The sequence below is a fragment of the Gopherus evgoodei genome, chromosome 18 (assembly GCF_007399415.2).
Source record: "Gopherus evgoodei ecotype Sinaloan lineage chromosome 18, rGopEvg1_v1.p, whole genome shotgun sequence".
Classification (NCBI taxonomy): Eukaryota; Metazoa; Chordata; order Testudines; family Testudinidae; genus Gopherus; species Gopherus evgoodei.
In genome coordinates this window covers 16,368,847-16,387,756 of record NC_044339.1, presented here as the reverse complement: position 1 = coordinate 16,387,756, position 18,910 = coordinate 16,368,847, and the positions used below count along the sequence as shown (strand labels likewise).

The 18,910-nt window shown below is 49.1% G+C and overlaps 2 protein-coding genes across 11 annotated transcripts in view; both read right to left on the bottom strand.

Moving 5' to 3' along the window:
- The window catches only part of MMP23B (matrix metallopeptidase 23B), a 31,429-nt gene extending 27,865 nt beyond the window's left edge, over positions 1–3,564 (bottom strand). Inside the window, exon 1 of the mRNA XM_030537185.1 lies at positions 2,738–3,564. The gene's annotated coding sequence lies outside the window, so the exon portion shown is untranslated. The remainder of the gene's footprint in view (positions 1–2,737) is intronic.
- Positions 3,565–4,218: 654 nt separating this feature from the next.
- Positions 4,219–18,910, bottom strand: part of MIB2 (mindbomb E3 ubiquitin protein ligase 2) — a 106,115-nt gene continuing 91,423 nt past the window's right edge. For 7 of the 10 annotated variants that reach the window (XM_030537990.1, XM_030537993.1, XM_030537995.1 and 4 more), the window contains 5 exons: positions 17,778–18,080; positions 13,559–13,737; positions 10,348–10,532; positions 9,535–9,600; positions 4,219–7,462 (listed from right to left, as the gene is read on the bottom strand). In XM_030537990.1, the coding sequence (XP_030393850.1) occupies positions 7,221–7,462; positions 9,535–9,600; positions 10,348–10,532; positions 13,559–13,737; positions 17,778–18,080 (975 nt within the window). In that variant the 3' untranslated portion in view covers positions 4,219–7,220. Of the gene's footprint in view, positions 7,463–9,106; positions 9,328–9,534; positions 9,601–10,347; positions 10,533–13,558; positions 13,738–17,777; positions 18,081–18,910 lie in introns of those variants that run through there. The other 3 variants (XR_003997156.1, XM_030537991.1, XM_030537999.1) reach the window with 3 other exon arrangements.

Sequence of the window (18,910 nt, the reverse complement as noted above, 5' to 3'; positions counted from 1 at the left end):
GCTGGATGAGAATAGGATTTGCCAGGAAAAATAGAAGAGCATGCACAAAAAATACTAACTCAGCCACTTTCCTCCTGCAGAGTTTCTTGAGGCACTTACTCTCAAAGCGAGAGTTGGGGAGGCTAGAGCAATGATGGGTTGTTCTGAGGACTCTTCGGGGGTTTTGTCCCTGGGTGCTCTACTCACCATGCAGTGACACTCCCTTCTGGCAATCTCGGGGATTAGCTCACCTGGTTCAGAGCCCCCTTTCTTCTCTTCCACCATTGCAGCTCTCCCCCTAGCTCATGGAGTTGCAGTTCTGCTGCTTTGTGACTTGGGTCCTCCAGCCAGGTCACAGTGTGATTTCCCCTTTGGACTGGGGGGAGCAGCGGGGGGCAGGACTTTCAAAGTCTCTCTGCACCAGCAGCGTCAGGCAATCCTCGGCCCGCTACCCTGATTACTTCACTCAAGAAGTGAGTCAGGAAGTTGCCCCATTCACTGCCCCAAACAATGCCACTCTGCAGGAGATGGCCGGGGAATCCAGGTCTGCCGTCTACCCTGGATTCCAGTTCAGGGCCCCATTGTGAGCAGTTAAGGCCTGGGACTTCACCACCCTTACTGCTCTCTTCCCTGGGGACTGCTTCCTACCATGCTTCTTTTCCCAGCCTTCCTAGTCAGCCCCTTCTCCCTCAGGCCTAGGAGATCAACCCTTCCTCATGGGTTCCTACCTCCCCTTCCTCAGGGACAGACTGCAGGCTTCCTCCCTGCCATGCCCCTCACACAGTCTCCAGCCTCCTGGCTTTATAGAATCACTTCCGGTCTCCTCACAGGACAGCTTCCTTCTAATTAGTGCCTTCCACACAGTTGAAATCTCCCATTTGCAGCTTAATTGACTGATTGGGCCCACCTGGCTTAATTCAGCTCTTTCAGTGCACCCCATCACTAGGGTTGCCAACCCTCCTGATTTCGCCAGGAGTCTCCCAGAATCACGCCTATCTCCCAGCCAAACCAGATTTTAGGTGCTGGAAGTCCGGCGGCACGGCAGGGCTAAGACAGACTCCTTACCTGGCCTGGCCCCACACCACTCCTGGAAGCGGCTGGCATGTCTCTGGAGCCCCTGGGGGTGGAGAGGCAGAGGTTGCCACGTGCTGCCCATGCCCCGACTCCGCAGCTCCCATTGGCCAGGAACTGGGGCCAATGGGAGCTGAAAGGGTGGTGCTTGAGGGTCTGGGCAGCACATGCAGCCTCCTATGCCAGCTGCTTGGAGCAGTGCGGGGCCAGGGCAGGCAGCCTGCATCCCCTCCTGCACCCCAACCCCTTACCCCAGCCCAGAGCCCCCTCCTGAACCCAAACTCCCTCCCAGAACCCAATCCGCTGCCTCAATCCTGAGCCCCCTCCTGCACTCCCTCCCAGAGCCCATACCCCACACACCCCTACCCCAGCCCTGAGCCCCGCAAACCCAAAATTCCCTCCCAGAGCTTGCACCCCGCACCCCAACCCCCTGCTCCAGGCTCAGCCTGGAGCCCCATCCCACACTCCAAACCCTTGGGCCCCACACAGCCCTCCTGCACTCCAACACCCTTCCCCAGCCCAGTGAAAGTGAGTGAGGGCAAGCAATGGAGGGAGGGGGGAATGGAGTGAGCAGGGTGGGGCCTCGGAGAAGTGTGGAGAGCGCAAGGGTGTTTGGGTTTGTGTGATTAAACAATTGACAACCTTACCCCTCAACAAGCCTTAACAAAGATTCCTAAAAACCAAGGAGAGAAAATGGACCAGCTCTTCTTCCCACTAAGCCAAACTGATGATAGGAGGCCCGCACCTCGTTCAGCAATTAGTTCTAAGTAATCAACAGGCAAAACCAGTGTCAACTTATAAATGGTGGCCAAGATTTTCAAGTGTGTGTGGAGGAAGGGGGGTGTTGAATTCCAATTCCCTACCCTACTCCCACCCAAACCAGAAAGGCCTGGCCAGTTTAACAACTTCTTCAGTCATGGCTTAAGTTGTCAGAAGTCTCGTGTGATTGATTTGGGTGCTCTTGAGCCCTGACCCCACCCTGGGGTTCAGCCTTGGACCTACATCCTGGTGATCTCTAGCTAAACTGAATGCAGATCCCAATCTCAGCATCACTTCTTGGCCCATCTCTACCTAGTGGGAGGAGTCCTCTGGTCAGACCTTAGAGCCCGATTCAGCCCCCACTGTCTCTGTCCCGAGCTGTCTTGGCCCCTGGAAAGGAAATAGCCTTGCAGGCAGGCAGATGACTGCAGCTGCCAGGCAGCAGGTGCACACAGCAGCCCTTGCTCCAGCCCAGCAGGTACTGGGGCTCGTCAAACCCACACTGGTTGTGCATCGTGTAGGCCAGCCATCCAGCCTAGCCTACCCAGCAACAAGACAACCCATGGCCCCGTCTCCCCGAGTCAGCAGGGTCACCGGCAGAGGCAAATCAGTGCTGGAGTCCCTCTCGCCCCTAATTATCTGGGGTCTCAGACTCAGGGTATGGCTACATTTGGAATTTCAAAGCGCTGCCACGGCAGCGCTTTGAAGTGAGTGTAGTCAGAGCAGCAGTAAACCACATCCCTTACGGGTGTAGCGTGCAGCGCTGCTGCCCTGATTACACTGACGCTTTACAGCGCTGTATCTTGCAGCGCTCAGAGGGGTGTTTTTTCACACCCCAGTTGCAGCGCTGTAAAGTGCGAGTGTAGCCAAGCCCTCAGAAATCCTCAGGGCAGCCCTGGCAAGGGGGCAGAGAGACCATAGCCCTTACCTAGTCCATCTTGGTCTGTCTTCTCCCAGAAACACCTCTGTCCTCCAGCTCCAATGGTCGCTTTCTCTCCCTGTTGTGAAGGAGCCTCACGTTCAGAACGTCCCGTCCCAGCTTCTCATCAGGATGACAACTTGCATTGCTGCAGGGCAGGGATTCAACAGCTGCACTGTTCCACAGACACAGAGCCCACCGTGGATGTCACTGGCCAATGCCACGGTGCAGAAGTCGAAGGAGTCGTACCCACTTTAGCCGGGACCATTTGATGCTCCTTTATGCTGGGCGATATTTGCCTCAGTGCACTCTAGTCCTGGCTCTTCCATACACTTCTGCACTTGCTCGTCAACCATCTCACCACTGAAACCTCCAAGCTATGGCAAGGAGCTCCGCAGACCTGCACGATGGCCTTTAAAATGGGTCATGTGCTCAGGAAGTTGATTCTGGGGGTGGACAGCTCAGACTTAGAGCTGATAAAAAAACCAGGGCAGCAATTCCAGAAAGCAAACCTGCATTTCACAAGCAGCCTGGAACAGTATCTGTGAGGTGAAGTTTGCACTGGGAAATTAACCCCCTGCTTGCCAGCGCAGCTGAACATGAAATGAATATGAAAAGTGTCATCTACCAACCCTGTGCAGGTGAACCTGCGGGGTTCTGGTATTAATTGGCCAATGCAGTGATGTTCGTGCTACAGAGGGAGGACAGAGGTTCTATGAGTTAGAGTCAGGAATCGAGAACACTTACCTTTTACGTAGCGCTTTATAAATCCTAAATCAATTCTCACAACTCCATCATGCATTTTAGAGATAGAGAAATGGAGGCAGAGAGATTAAGGGACTTGCCAAAGGCCCTGGAAGGCATCAGCGGCAGAGTTCGGAATAGAAGCCTCAAGGATTCCTCGGTTCCAGTCCTGTGCTTAGGTTACTAGGCCCAAGCCCTCGTCTATCTGAATCCTTCCTGTGCCATGAGACGTACGGAATCTGCCTTTTCTGGCCTTTGATAAACAGTCTTAGTTCTTCCTAATGGAAAAACAATCTTGATTTCTGGCAAACTGTGAATAACTTGATTATTTTTCCCAAATGGCAGGAAAGGCTGGATAAATGGATATCCTCAAGCCACTCTTAAAAGCCACTTAGGTCTTATTTTAAAGCACCACAAAAAGAGCAGAAGGAGTGACAATTGGACTGACTGCAGTCTGGTTCAAACTTACAGTGTAAGCTACCAAATATAATAGACTGGAAAGTGGTAAAACTCTGCTCAAATTTCTTATTGAAGACTGAACCCAATGGCAGGAAATTAATTTGATTGCTCCCTGGAATCCACCTATTAAAAAAAAAAAAGATATCCACAGCTCTAAAGCAGGGACCGTACCAAATTCCACCACCCTGGCAACACAAAGGGTTTCAGATCTATGCACAAGATCTCAAGAGCTTGGAAGGAAATTTTCATTAAGAAACAATTAAGGTTGAAGAAACAAACAAAAAATGAAAGAGGAAAACAGAAAAAAAATTTTATTTGCTGCAAAGCAGAAAGACATTTTCTGCAGCAGTTATGCACTTTGAAGGTTGACGACTGTATTCTCACTACAAAGAGTTCCCCATTTTCACAGGCCTAGAAGTGATCTGAGATACCTTCATCTAACGCACAACTATTTTTTAAAAAACCAAGAAGTCAGATCCGCTGTATCCTTCTCTGTGTACACAGACGAAGTCCAGTGTCAAAGTCTTTGAGAGGAGTGAGACAGAAGTTGCAGGATATGCAGTCCCCAATACAGCACAAACATACGTCTGACATACAGCACAGTGCATTGGTTTGTTTTTCCTTTGATCAAATGCATTTGTTGTTGCAGCAGAGTTATACTTCTGAAAATGTCCTTTTAATGCTTAATACGATATTGGATTTAAATACAGCCTGTAAAATCATTAATTTACAGCAGAAAGCAGTAAGTGCAGCTGTCACAGATTGGACAGACACCGACAGTATTGTACTTTGGGGACTGTAAAGCTTATTTTAATGACAAAGGAGAAGCCCAGCACTCGATGTTATATTCCCCACAAGCTCTTCAGGCCGATTTGGGACCAGCATTCTGATTTAGGGCCTGATTCAAAGTCCATTAAAATTAATGGAAAGATTCCTCTTGGCATTAATTGGCTTTGGATCAGGCCTGATAGGGACAGCGTCCGGTTCAAAGAAACCAGATTATTCTCATTATTTTTTTAAAGAAAAAGTTTTCTGGCCCATCTTAATCACACCTTAGATTATTAAAGAATTTTGGAAAGTCCATGGTGGCTTTTCAGATGATCTTAGCACTGGGCTAACCATTCCCACTGAACTCCACAGCAGAACTCCCACTGCATTCAGTGGGAGCAGAGTCAGGCCAATAGGAAGCCCTTCTGAACATCCAACTATAAACGAACTTTATGCTGTTACATGCGGATTGTTTGCTTTCAGCATTTGTCCAGGCCTGGACAATAAAAATAAGGTTTGTCAATGTCACTTTTCTTTACAGAGGAGTCCCATTTGGCCATATTCTGCCACTCTTACGATGAGTAGCAACTTACTTCATAAGCAGCCCCGTTGCACTGAATGGGATTATTTGAGGCATCAAGTACTACTCAGAGGCAACGCATGGGGGTGGGACATGGAGGCCACGCGCCCCACCCACATTTCTTGCTTGACTTGTACTGAGCATGCTCAGTTCCACTGCTCAAGGCAGGCACTGGTGGTCTCTGGTACCACTTCCTATGAGAAAGGGTATTAGAAGATGGTCATTCACAGTCATTTTCACTTAGAACGATACAGCAGCCAGGAAGTAGGGAGTGTTTATTAGAAAATCTGTTTTCCTGGGAATAAAATATAATTCTTGAAACCTACGTCTTAGTTTTGTCAAATCTTATTTTAAAAAAGAATCTGTTTGGGGGTTAAATGTGACCCAGGATTGTCCCTTTGGCTGGAAAAAATCATAGACGTTGTAATAAACTCAACTGAGAAAGCATTCTGAGATATTATCCGTAGCAAGTGGGGACTGTGACAATTTCCTGGGACACTATAGAGTTACTACTAGGCAATACATATTCCTGTAACCACGATACACGCACAAGGATTCAAAACTAATTTGAATCCTTTGCCACATCTCTGCTAATGAACAAATTTGAGAAAGAAATCCTGTGTTTCGGTTGATTTTATACACGGCTTTCTAGGTATACGAAAAGATTATACCGGTCTGCAACATAACTCTAGCTGGTTCCAGCTAGAGCGAATGGCCCAGGATAGAGGACTCTGGAGATCTGTGGTTGGCGGCCCATACCCCGATTGGGGTGCCGGGCATGAGTGAGTGAGCGAGCGAGCAGCATAACTGCGTAGAACAAAGCAACACACAACACACACAGGGGAGCTCCTCCGGGTGTCACCACTAGAACCCAGTCACAGGTACGGGAGAGAGTTCACTGGATGGTGCTTTTTCCCAAATCAACTGGTTGGAAAACATGATCCAGTTGGAATCAAGTTGACACCAGGATTTACACTATTGTTCACACATTCCTATTATTGTCCAATGGAATATAAATGTCCTATTTTAATAAATTTTTTTGCCAAAGAGAATAACGAATTTCCTCTCCTCCGCCTTATTAGTCGTATTTTATTTTATTTTTTTTACATTTCGGTTGGAATATTTGACACCTGCTTTTGGCATTATGGGTAAAAAGCTCAAGACTCTCTGGAATTATGGCTGCAAAAAAAAGGTAGATTGCTGGCAGAAGTGTGTCACTTAGAGGTAAAAAATACACACTGCAACAGTATTTTCTTCAGTAAATGTTCACTACTTTATCTCTAAGGCACACACTCTCTCTCTCTCTGGGAACACGTCAGTTCCAGACTCCTCTCCGCTGCCCAAATCCAAGTACCTTGTTACGCCCAAAAGGCTTGGCTCTGAGAGCACATTGTCTAACGAGAGACCTCTGCAACTGACAAGCCTGCGGGAGAGCCAAGGGCAGTGCCCGATACCTCCTTGTGTAAAGTGCGAGAGTATTGCTTTACCACAGCCTGCCGGGGAACGAGAAGGGACTGTGCCGCAGCCTATCCTGCCAGAGCTGTGTAAGGCTGCGAATCAGACACTGCAGGGAACTAGACAGGAGCGAGATGTCTTGAAATGTCTCCACGTGAAAGCACTCTGTCCCGGTGCTGGTTTCACAGCCCCTCTCGTCGTCAGCACAAACCACGAGGGCATCCTGTCGGCATTCTGCCTGGCGCCGTCCATGCTGGGAAAGGAGCACAGGGCAGGAGGGCTGTTTCCCCACAATCTTGGCGTCTCACTCTCATTATGGGGAGAACATTTCCCCCATGAGTGACTCTTGTGATTCACTTTCCCCCTTTCAGGATGGCTTCAGAGTCAGACAAACACAGGGGATGGGTCACGATTCTCGACGAAATTAACACAAAAAGGGAGGAAGGAAGGTAGGAGAGGGAGCAAAGGGGAGGTTAAAGCACATCCTCAGACGAAGATCTGAATCCTGTCCCGGATAGTCTGCCTGCAGATGGGGCAGACAGTCAGGGCCTCGCTGCACTCAAGGCAGGAGCCATGTCCGCACTGGAAGACCAGTTTGATTTGGTTGTCGATGCAGATAGGGCAGGTGATGCGCTCCTCCATCTGGCGGTAGCGGCTCTGTAGCTCCTCCATCAGCTTCCGCTGGTCCGTGGGCTCAGCACTGGGGCTGCATTCCACCTCTGTGCTGTCTGTGGGGAACAGGAAACAAGTTAGTGGCTGAGGACTCTGCCTATTTCCTCTGCAAGGCCCTTCCAATGCACTCCCTGTCCCTGGGAGCATTAACTAACTCTGTCTAGACAGCTGGAGAAGTAAGAGAAGTATTTTGTGAAAGGGTGGCCAGTGCTTCTCTCTCCTTTGGTTTGTTGCTGAGCTGTTAAGGGACAGCGGCCTCAAGGGCCGTATAAATCGTATTCTCTGAGATGTGCATCCTCCCTCATCATTCCAGAAGCTGCTGCCGCTGCCTGAAAGTAGAGAAAAATGCAGTGCTAGCAAAGAACTGGGCACGCTGCTCCTCAGTAGCTGGTCTGCGTCATGTTATGGCACTGCATGCCCTCGCCTCACTGAATTTAAATTCCTGTCTGCAGTACTGCTTCAGCTCTCTGCTCTAGCTTTTCAGGCTATAGATTCAGAGGTGTGAAAGCTGATAGAGAGCATTATAACCTCCTGCACAACACAAGCCATAGAATTCAAGAGGGTAATTTAATCCTCCTTACTTGCAAAATTCAACAGAGGAGAACTTGTAGAGACACTTGGTTCTAATTCAGATGAGATGAAAGCTCCATGTACCGGGCAAATTCCAGCTAAGATAAATAAATTCCACCTGGTTTCAGCTAGACACAATACTATTCACATCCTGTTCCTAAACAACTAGGTCATGTTGCTGTGTGCTTTTAAACAGATGCCCTGATTCACCCCAGAGGTGGCTGCATTCCAGTGGTAGGTGACGTGACCACATCAATTAAGTTTACATAAGAACATAACAATAGCCATATTGGGTCAGACCAAAGGTCCATCCAGCCCAGTATCCTGCCTGCTAACAGTGACCAATGCCAGGTGCCCCAGAGGGAATGAACCTAACAGATAACGATCAAGTGATCTCTCTCTTGCCATCTATCTCCAAGCTCTGACAAACAGAGGCTAGGGACACCATTCCTTTTAAGTTTGTAAGGAATTTTGGGATGAAGTTAGGGATAAATGGTGAGGCCCAAGCCATCTGACTTCCTGCTGATATGCTCAAAAGCCTGACTGCTTCCATAAATCTCTTTGCTGCAATAGACTGGAATCTTTGCAGGGATTCCAACTCGCCCGGGGGAGCCATTATATTTTCCTACATTCTATATGGCTGAAGAATGCTGCAATAACAGGGCACTCCTGCTTATGGATGCTCCTAGGGAGGATTTCTACCCTGGCCAGCAGTGTACATCTAGATCATGTGACAAATTCTTGGCTCCTCTATACTTCCATCAAGGCAGCCAGTTGGCATCAGGCCCATTTGCAAGATCACAGCCTAGTGCCACCCAAGTCAGCAGCAGCGGTTTTTGTCCTAAGTACTTCTACCAGAGGGGTGCAGATACACCCATTCCCACATGTCCTGTTTGCCAGCACTGCAGCAAGCTACATGGGTGAACTCCATGGCTAGCAGGAGCCTGCTGCCCCATGGCATGGAACCAGCATGCAGCCTTCATTACAGCATTCCCTGTGTGGGAGATTGACTCATGGGAATGGAAGGCACTCCCTGTATAAAACTGCAGAGATACAGGCTAAGATAGGAGAGGAATTCCATCAAAATAGTCAAACCTAACTACCCTGGGAGTAACCCCAACCCCACTTACCTGGCTCCCATAAGGTGACCTAGGTTAAAATGCCTTTAAAGCACAAGGGCAAAGCCAGGCTTTTGCATGTTACAAGTTCTCTTTGATCACACATTTTCACTGTGAAGTCACTGCTGGTGCAAGGGGCTGGATGGACGTCTGCTATCGATTCACGGCACCGGCAAGGCAAACACACACTGCCCTGCCAATGAGGCCCCTGTGCTGGCCTGTAACAGCTGCCTCTAAAGAGGAAAGACAATTCACCAGTGGCATGTCTGCTGAGACTAGCTGCGGAGTGATGGCTGTGAGAGCACTGCAAGACAGGCTGAGAATGCCCTCCGTACGCTAATGTCACCGAGATCAAGCAGCCATCTGTCGGGCTCTAGCCTACATAAGCATTCAGAGGGGCCTTTTCTATTCAAAGCCATGGACAACAAGAGCAAACCTACCTTGCTTGAGTTTTTTGGTTATTGTCACTTGACATTTGATGCACTTCTTCATCCTTCTGGAGCATTCTACCGGGGGGCAGGAGAAGGAGAGAGATTTCAGCTAAACCCAATGGTGTTTGAATGAGCCCAAAAGCAAAGAGGACACACAAGGGCATCACATTTTTAAACGATCCAAGAATCACCTGGACTGTAAGAAATGGTCTTTGTCTGCATGGAGCTGAGAATCTCCCTGAGCTACATGCTAGTCCTGTCGCTTCAGCTGCCCCTTCCCCAGAGCTTCAATGCAACAGCCCAACTCTTTAGCAGCTGCATTACCACAATGGCCATTATAACCTCGCCACCCCAGACTCAAATCCCCGCATAACAGCTGCAAAACGGTCCTGTATTCTGACAGGAATGGAAGGGGCTCTCACATCTGTTCCTAACCAAACTCTGCAGCCAGACGGAGGGACCCAGCTGAGAACACGGACTTGCTGATCTGTTAATGTAATTCAAAGGGAAACAGAAGACAAAAGCCAGAGAGGGTGGGGGAATCCCCTGGAAATGGTTTTGTTGGAGAAAACATTGCTGGCTGGAACTGGACCGTCTGCCATTTCCTTCTGAACCATCCAGGGCAGCTGCCTCGGGTCCCAATCCAGTAGGACAGCGGGAACTTTCATGACTGTAGGGTGTCACATCTAAAAGGCCATTGCAGGAATTGCCCTGAGGTTGCTCTGGTAAGAACCCAGCAGTCCCATCCCAAGATGCTCCCCAGACAAGGGGAATGGGGAGGTGGAGTGAGCACCGGCAAAGGAACCAACAGGAGCGACCTACCTTCACACACGATGCTGTGCTGACATGGGATGAAGTGAATGAGCAAAGCCAGCTCAGAACAGACCAGGCACTCGGAAGGGGCCGCCATGCTGGCCACGCTGAGGTTGGTCATTGTGTTGGGGGTGGTATGCACTCTGCGCAGGCTGCAGGTCACCACAGAGCTGTCTGAAGAAATCTGCTCATCCCTGCAACCAACACATAGAATTAGTGTCCTCGCTGGCTGGAGCAACATCCCGCACACAGAAGGCCACTCAGCAGCTCTCCCCAATGGCCTTATCATGGCAGGGACGGGTATGGACAAATGCTTCAGAGCCAGATAACGGGCCAAATCCACAGCCAGCACAAGTCTATGAAGCTCCACTGACTTTGGCAGAGCTCCCTTTGTTTATGCCAGCTCAGGATCTAGCCCAAATGCATGAGGGTGAGGGGAGAGAGAGGGAGGGGAAGGTATCTGTGCAGGGCATAACACTTCTTATGGATGAGAACGGTGGGCTCCTGCCAGCACAGCCATCAGCAGTGCAAAGGCAGTGAGCTGGGATATTTAGAAAAGGCAGCCCCTTTGATTACACTGCTCTTGTAAGCACACGGGACAGGCCTGATCTCAGTGCCTGCATCTGAACTCCAGAGTCTGGATTCTGAGCCAGATCCTGAATGGCATGACTCCTGAATCTACAACATTCCCTGTAACTTTGGGGAAGTTTGGATTCAACTCCACAGTCAAACTGCCCAGACCCCCTATAGCTTTGGATTCTTGTCTGACATCTCATCGCAACTTTGTGGAGCCTAGATCAAGACACCCTTGAGCTTTGGGGAAGATCCTGAGGCAAGTATCACCAATACAGCCCACCTCCGCTCTGTGTCGGCAGAGGAAAAAAAACCAACAGGCTGGTTTTGGGATAGATGAAGGCTGCCCTTAATTAAATCTGCCCCTCCATCATTCTGGAGCAGTTGCCTGAGTACAAAAGACATAACGTAAATCAGAGGATTTACTGAACTGGAAATACCATCTATCATTTTCGCATGGCTTTATTTAAACTTGACAGGTCTAAAATGGCATCTGTCACATGATGAGCCACTGCCAAGTTAAATTGTATTCAAGTCCCCATGCAGAGGATGCAGAATGGTTCTTTTAACCCTTGGGCATCTGATTCTTTCTGTGCTTTTCCAATAGCCAGCTACCATTCCAGCAGACACTAACAGCATGGATGCTCTTTCCTAGTTATCCTGTATATATCAGCGGTGTGCAAATGGAAGGGGCCAGAAGAGGAACAATCTCTACCTGTCATCCCCTCTGAAGAGGATTCACCTCCTCCCCGTTTTTGAATGCAACAAATTCAAAACATTTTCATGGGGTGAAATGTTCCCTAACAGACATGCCTCCCCTATTCTCCATTGAGCAAAGCTAATTCAGCAGAGGAAAGAAAGTGGATACATGCTAAAATCACAAAACCAAGGAACTTCATAGATGATACTAAAATGAGCCCAAACTTCAAACATTTGCCCAACCCTTGCTCATCTCCAGAGGTTCGGGATGCAAATAAGTAGGGCCCTACTAAATTCACGGCCATGAAACACATGTCATGGACCCTGAAATCTGGTCTCCCACCGTGAAATTTAGTCTTGTGTGCTTTTATATACAGATTTCACGGTTAAGACCACTGTTTCTCAAATTGGAGGTCCTGACCCAAAAGGGCGTTGCAGAGGAGTCACAAAGTTATTGGGGGGGTGTTGCTGTATTTCCGACCTTACTTCTGCACTGACTTTAGAGCTGGGTGGTGAGAGCGCACTGGCTGTTGGCTGGGTGCCCAGGTCTGAAGGCAGCACCCCACCAGCAGCAGTGCAGAAGTAAGGGTGGCAATACCATACTATGCCATCCTTACTTCTGTGCTGCTGCTGGTGGCAGCTCTGCCTTCAGAGCTGGGCTCCCGGCATGCATCTGCTGCTCTTCAGCTACTCAGCTCCGAAGGCAGTGCCGCTGCCAGCAGCAGCGCGGACGTGAGGGTAGCAGTATTGCAACCCCCCTACAATAACCTTGCAACTCTCCCACAACTCCTTTTTGGGTCAGGACAACACAACATCGCAAAATTTCAGATTTAAATAGCTGAAATCATGAAATTTACTATTTTTAAAATCCTATGACCGTGAAACTGACCAAACTGGACCATGAATTTGGTAGGACCCTACAAATAAGAAAGAATTCTGATGACAACCACCAGTAGTTTCAGGTCTGATGCACCAAAACCCAAACAATGAGGTTTTGCAGAACTGGAACCAAAGGCCAAGCCATTGACGCAGTTCTCCCTATGGGGGTATCAGACAGATTTGCTCATCTGTTTCATTTATCAATTTAAAGATGGACATTGTCCAGCTACAGGGACTTCCAGAACCCAACCTTGACATGGCATTTGGGGTTCACTGCCTTCTGTACTTCACTTGGATCCTGCAATTAGTAGATTAAGAGTAGAACAAAACCCCAAACTGCACTGCAAGATAGAGGTCAGCTCCAATGATTTGATGTTCAGAGACCAATAGGGTGAAATTCACCTCTGCGCAGAGAGAGCCCATGTAAGCTGTGCACAGCCCCTGTTACAGGGCCAAATGACAGCCCACTCTGCAATAAGAGGCTGGGCAGCTAAAATGCAGTTGTCTCTTTATTCAAAATCAGGCTGCTGAGTTTATCCAAGTATCACTAGTTTGTTACATCCTCCTCCACGAGCTGCAGAGGACATCCTGGAACCCAACAAGCCACCAGAAACACATTGCCAGCAGTGTCCAAACAGGAAAGGCTCAGACCTCATATACATGGTACCAGAGTTCTTTTGCTGATCTAAGCTTATACCAGTTCCCCAAATGAAAAAACACCAACAAAAGGGTTTCTTTGCCAGCATAAATGTGTCTACACTAGGGCTTTCAGCAGCATAGCTACATGGGCTACGGAAGTGACATAGCTATACCAGCAAAATTTTTAAGCATCGGCCAGGACCCAGACTGGCATCCGGGAGATATCAAAATGCTGACAGGTCCTAAGGGAGACCCCCAGCCAGTTCTTCCAGAAGGCACTGATTCTGCAAGGCAGTCACATAAGATCGGTTCCCAGTGAAGTCAATGGCAGCTGAAGGTGCCCCTCTTAGTCCGCTCTGCAGGGTGTGGGTCTGGCATGGCTAGCACCTACAGGTTTAGGGTTAGGAAGTGGTCCCACTGTGTAACCTACCTGAATTTCTGGGAGAAGTTCTTGATGATCTGGACTATCCTTCCATCTGCAATGAGATCCAGGGGAGACTTTCCCCTGTGGTTGGCGTAATTAATATCTGCTCCTTCCTGTGCTAGGAAACACGCAATCGCAGCACCAACATTCAGCTCTACATTTCCAAGAAAGCCTGAAGCCTTGAGCTAAGAGAGGGGGAGAAAGTCTCTGTTAAGGCACTTAGAAACCTGGCTATGGGCCAGACCCCAGAAAACCAGCCTCACTTCTCGTGCTTGCAATTTGCAAGTGCAAAGAGCTGCAACTGTAATTTTGCACCCCTTAGATGTCAAAGTATCTGATTGTGTTCACAAATAAGTCACAAAGTTATTTTTACTACAGTAGTGCCTAGAGGCATCAGCCAAGATTGGGCCCCATTATGCCAGGTGCTGCACATTCTTGTATTAAGAGAGAGTGATCTAAATAGATGAGACAGACAAAAGGTGCAAGAAGGGAAGGATTATCATCCTCATGTTACAGGTGGGGACTTGAGGCACAGAGAGATTATGTGACTCAACCAAGGTCACACAAGGAGACTGAGAACTGAACCCTGATCTTCTTAGTCTCAGTCCAGTGTGTTAACCACAAGGCCTTCCATCTTCTCAGTTAGCCTGCCAAAAACTTACATGTAAAATTTTTCAGACATAAAACTAGTGACTCATTTAGTGCCAGGCTGAAGAGCAGGGTCTAACTGTTGGTATTTGCGATTTCCATCACAGTAAGGGAGGCGGTGGCGGCAGAAGAGAGTATGCACATTACAGGGAGAAAACCACAGCAGATGGCTCATTAGTTTGGCAATAGCTTATAAAAACTGACACACAGCAAGGCACCCAAGCTCTGCACTACTCCAATGAGACCTGAGGGTAACGGAAGGAAGCAGCCTGGTCAAATCCATCCACGTCAAGATGAGGGTAAAGTATAGGGAGGACAGTATTGTGGGTAAGGCATGAGACTGAGACTCAGGACACCGGGGTTGTATTCCTGACTCTGCCACCAGGTCACTTTTCATCTTGCGAAAATCCCTTCCCCCACTGCGCCTCAGTTTCCCCACCTGTGAAATGATGATAATAGCTGATGCAGAGAAGGCTCAGTGTTAGATTTGTGAAGATGCTGGGTGGTTTTTTAAGAACTCAAACATGAAGTGCCAATTTCACACACATCCCCGACAGCCACTCTATTTTACAACTCTACCAACATGACCCAACTTTGCTTTGCCTTTCTATGCTGTGCTTAAGTCCGAGTGCTAAATTCAGAGCATGTCCAAGTGGCACCAGATTAGGCTGGCAGGCTGTCGGCTTGCAGGTTTGATGCAGATAAGTCCAATGATACAAGTCTGATCTGCTACATCAAGAGGCTTAAAATATGGAAATGTAATTCAGCTCCAGGGATTCCCCGGGGGTTTGGCCTGGAGACTTCTCAGAACAGCCTGATAACAGAGGAAGTCTGTGCTGTATCCCATCCTCAGACCCTTGTTCTGTCACCAATTCCCTTTGTGTTTTGGATTGAAAGCTCTTGGCAGAGCTAGTCACAGCACAGGTAAGCAGGATTTCCCCCTCCCACCTGATGCTCTGATGGCCAAGCTCTCAGACGCAGGCCTCCTGAGATTAGACTCCTGGGCCTCCTGGGATCCGAGACAGGCGATGAAGCTGCATTGCACAGAGGCAACGCAAACACATTTCCATTACAAGGTACATTAAGGACACTACATTAAAGCTTCAGGGATGAATAGTTCGTGGATGGAATCCCAAGTGGCAGCTATTTAGGGAGAGGGGGACAGGGAAGGTCCCAGCCTTCTTAGATTATTGGATGCAACATTGCATCCCAGAGGAATATCCACTGGCTGGCCCATTAGGTCATGTGCATGCTGCGGAACAGAATGGACTGTCTGAATCTCAGCACGCTCCCGCCTTGTTAGCAGCTAGTAAAGCCATCCCCTGGCCCATCTGAAATGACTGCAGGGGTCTCAGGCTAGGCCTCAGCAGAAAGGCGTCCACACCACAGAAACCACCACTGCTGTTTGCACCCTAATTCCCAGCCACAGCACAGAGGCCAGGACTGAATGGGTCATGAAGACTAAACTGCCCCCCATGCCTGGGCGATGGTGCCCCCTCCATGCTGAGCACGTTAACAGCTATGGGGTGGTGCACATGGGAGGCTGGCCTGGGCTTCTGGGAGTGTACCTTTTCTGCAAATGGAGAGGATGTTATTTGACAAGGCTGTATAGTGGCAGTTCCCTGCAGAATGGAGGGGTGGGGGGGAAAGTAATAGCCGGCTTTAAAAAGGAGTGTGTATAGGCCTAATCCAGAGCCCAGGGAAGTCAATGGAAAAACTCCCATTCCTTTCAAGAGCTTTACATCAAGCCCTATAAAATTTGCGTGGCAGGAGTTGTACATTTAGGCTGAGACTGTCAAAGCCCCCGAAGGAATCTGAGGACACAATCCGATTTACAGTAATGGAAACTGGGCATCCAAAACTGTTAAGACAGCTTTGAAAAATCTCTACCGGCAGTATTAGCTACTAGGGCCTGCAGCGCGGCAGTTCCAAAAGCTAGTCAGCCCCTGCAAAAAAAGAGCTCAGTAAGTTCTAGAAACCTGCTCCCTCCGCTCATGTTCCCAGACTGGTAGAATAAGGAGTGAGGACTGATTGACAGACTGCCTGCGTCTAGCAAAAAGTGGGATGTTGGCACTGGGCTCTGATTACCGCATCAGCAATCAGCCTCTGCCCTGCTGGGGGTACATATTTGTGCATTCTGTACCACCCACTGGAGTCATCAGTTCTCGCATTCAAAGCTGGTACCATGGGATACAGCAAGCAAACGAATGGAAGAGGTGGAATTTTCAGAGCAGATATGAGTAGGATGTTTGGAGGGGAGAGAAAGGCAGATTGGCGCAGTGTGCAGAACTCCATTATGCCAATTTGTTGGTTTTCTAATCATTTTAAATTACATTTCAACTTGATGTCAGATTTTTAATTTGTCAAATTACCTTTGCACTGGAATAATTCTCATCTCACCCATACTGCGCACACAGCTTCCGCTGTAAATTGGCACACAAGTGTAGATGTACCTAAACAGGTGATGGAGCAGTCTGAAGGGCTAATTTTCTGCCAAAACCTTTGCAGGAGAGCTGGGCTAAGCTTCCAATGGCTGACATGCCCCATCCTCTCTATTTGAGGCCTAAAGATCAAGTTTTCCCACGTTCAGATCAAGCAGTAAATTCAGCCCTGAAGCAATTACAACTGAAGTCAGCCATGTGACACCAGGGACAAGTTTGGGCCAGAGAGATAGCAGGCATGCTGAAAAGCAGCTTTTCCACTGCACTTGTCGCCTTGCAGGACACCACTTCCTGAGGCCTGGTTGGTGGTGCCCTGCAACGTTCCCCCCGCCTAGAGTGTTTGCTTTGCAAGCGGGAGCTGTAAGAGGGAAGCCTCCAGGCCTTCAGAACACGCGCCGACAAGATCTATAGCAAGAGGTGGAGCGCTGGGAAGCAAATTCTTCAGTCTCCAGCTCCTCTTCACCACGGGGAAGGGGAGATGAGGGAAAGATGCGAAACAGCCAAACTCCCCTGCTCAAATTCCACCGCCTCTCACACCTTTTGCCCCAAATGGAGTGAAATCAATGACTGCGGGGGACGGGCAATTCTGGCTCCATTGACACTAATGAATGTGTTGCCATTGACTTCAGTGGGGCCAGGATTTTACCCAGGATTTTCAACAGGGAGTGTGTGATACTCTCTCTCATGCCCTTGGATGGAGCTAAGGTGACAGATTAAAACTACTCCCTGGCTTGGATATGATGTAGGCACACGCACACAGTGTCTTGTTCCCTACCAGCTACTTTCACACCATGTGGGGGTTATATTCTTAGTACCATCCAACAGGAAAAGGGAGTCAATGCGGAACCATCTATGAACTAAGGCCAGGACTCCTGGCTCTGCCAAGTCACTTCATCTCTCTCTGCCCCATTTGTGAAATGGAGTGTGAGATACTGATGCAGCTCTTAGGGGCACAGTGGAGGAGTTCACGGCCAAGTATCACAGGACTCAGAGATGGAAAAAGAACCCTTCGGTCACATCCAGCCCTTCTCCCCTTGATCAAGGCTGGGTCATTCCCTACAAACACATTCCCAAGTGCTTAGTACAATCTAGTTTTAAAGGACTCCCCCCATTTCCCTCAGGAGACTGCCACCCACCCTGACTGTCCATAGACCTTCTGACGCCGCAAGGCACTCCTCTGGTGCAGCACTGCTCCTTCTCTCTCTCACCTTGGAGAAGAGGGACAGTCCCTCCCCCCCTTCCTGTTCCTCGGCCATGATTGACATCAGCTGCTGCCGTTCCAAGACAATGTGCATGGCCGTGTCTCCGTCCTCGTCCTCGGCGTTAACATCGCTGCCTTCGCGTACCAGCAGCTGCACCAGGTCCATGTGCCCCTGGGTGACTGCCAGGTGCAGGGGAGTCTGGTTCCGGCTGTTCCTGAGGTTGACATCACAGCGACCCTTAAAGGAGAGAAAAAGCAGCAGAGTCCCAGGACCGCCCCCGTTGAACACTAGTTGCATAGCACAGGGAGAAGACCTGGATTATCAATTCCATCCCCATGCAAGTGCAGTGTAGGGGGGACCCAAATGGGGGCAGCAAACGGATCCTACTCTTCATCCTGGCCCCAAGGTCCAGAAAGCCTCGACAGTCAGGTGATGCAGTGGTTATTACAAGGGAACAAGTGCATGGGACTCTTCTCCCGGCTGATAATGATCTGGAGGTGACAGCTACTAAATTACTTGACCTGCCAACTGAAGGCCTGGAACAAGTCCAGACAGTCACAGACCAGCTCCTAAACTCTACAAAGCAAGACTGAGTCCCTGTGTCTTTTGCTTCAGTTTCCCTCAAGCACTCAGACCGCTGAGAGAGTAATAGGAAAATCTCTCTAATGCCAGGAGACAGGATGCAGCAAACACACAGCTAGCCTCTCCTGAAAGGATACCCTGTTAGAAGGCTCAACAGTAATTTTGCCAGCACTGGGTCTGCAGAGGACAGAGCTGGCGAGGAATCAGAATGCACTTCAAACTGAAACTGGCTTAGCAGTGGGGACTACACCAGACCTAATAAAATCATCCTAATACTTTGCATTACACAGTGTCCTCTAGTGATCTCTGTGGCAACAAATATTGATTCATAAAGTCACTGAATCCCTATGAGGCAGAGGTACCCACCATTGCAGAGGTGGGGGAACAGAGGCACAAGCACAACAAATCAGAGTCTGAAAGAAAACCCAGGAGTCCTGAACTCCAGCCACCACTTTCTCCAAAGCTAGAACTAGATCCCAGGGTTG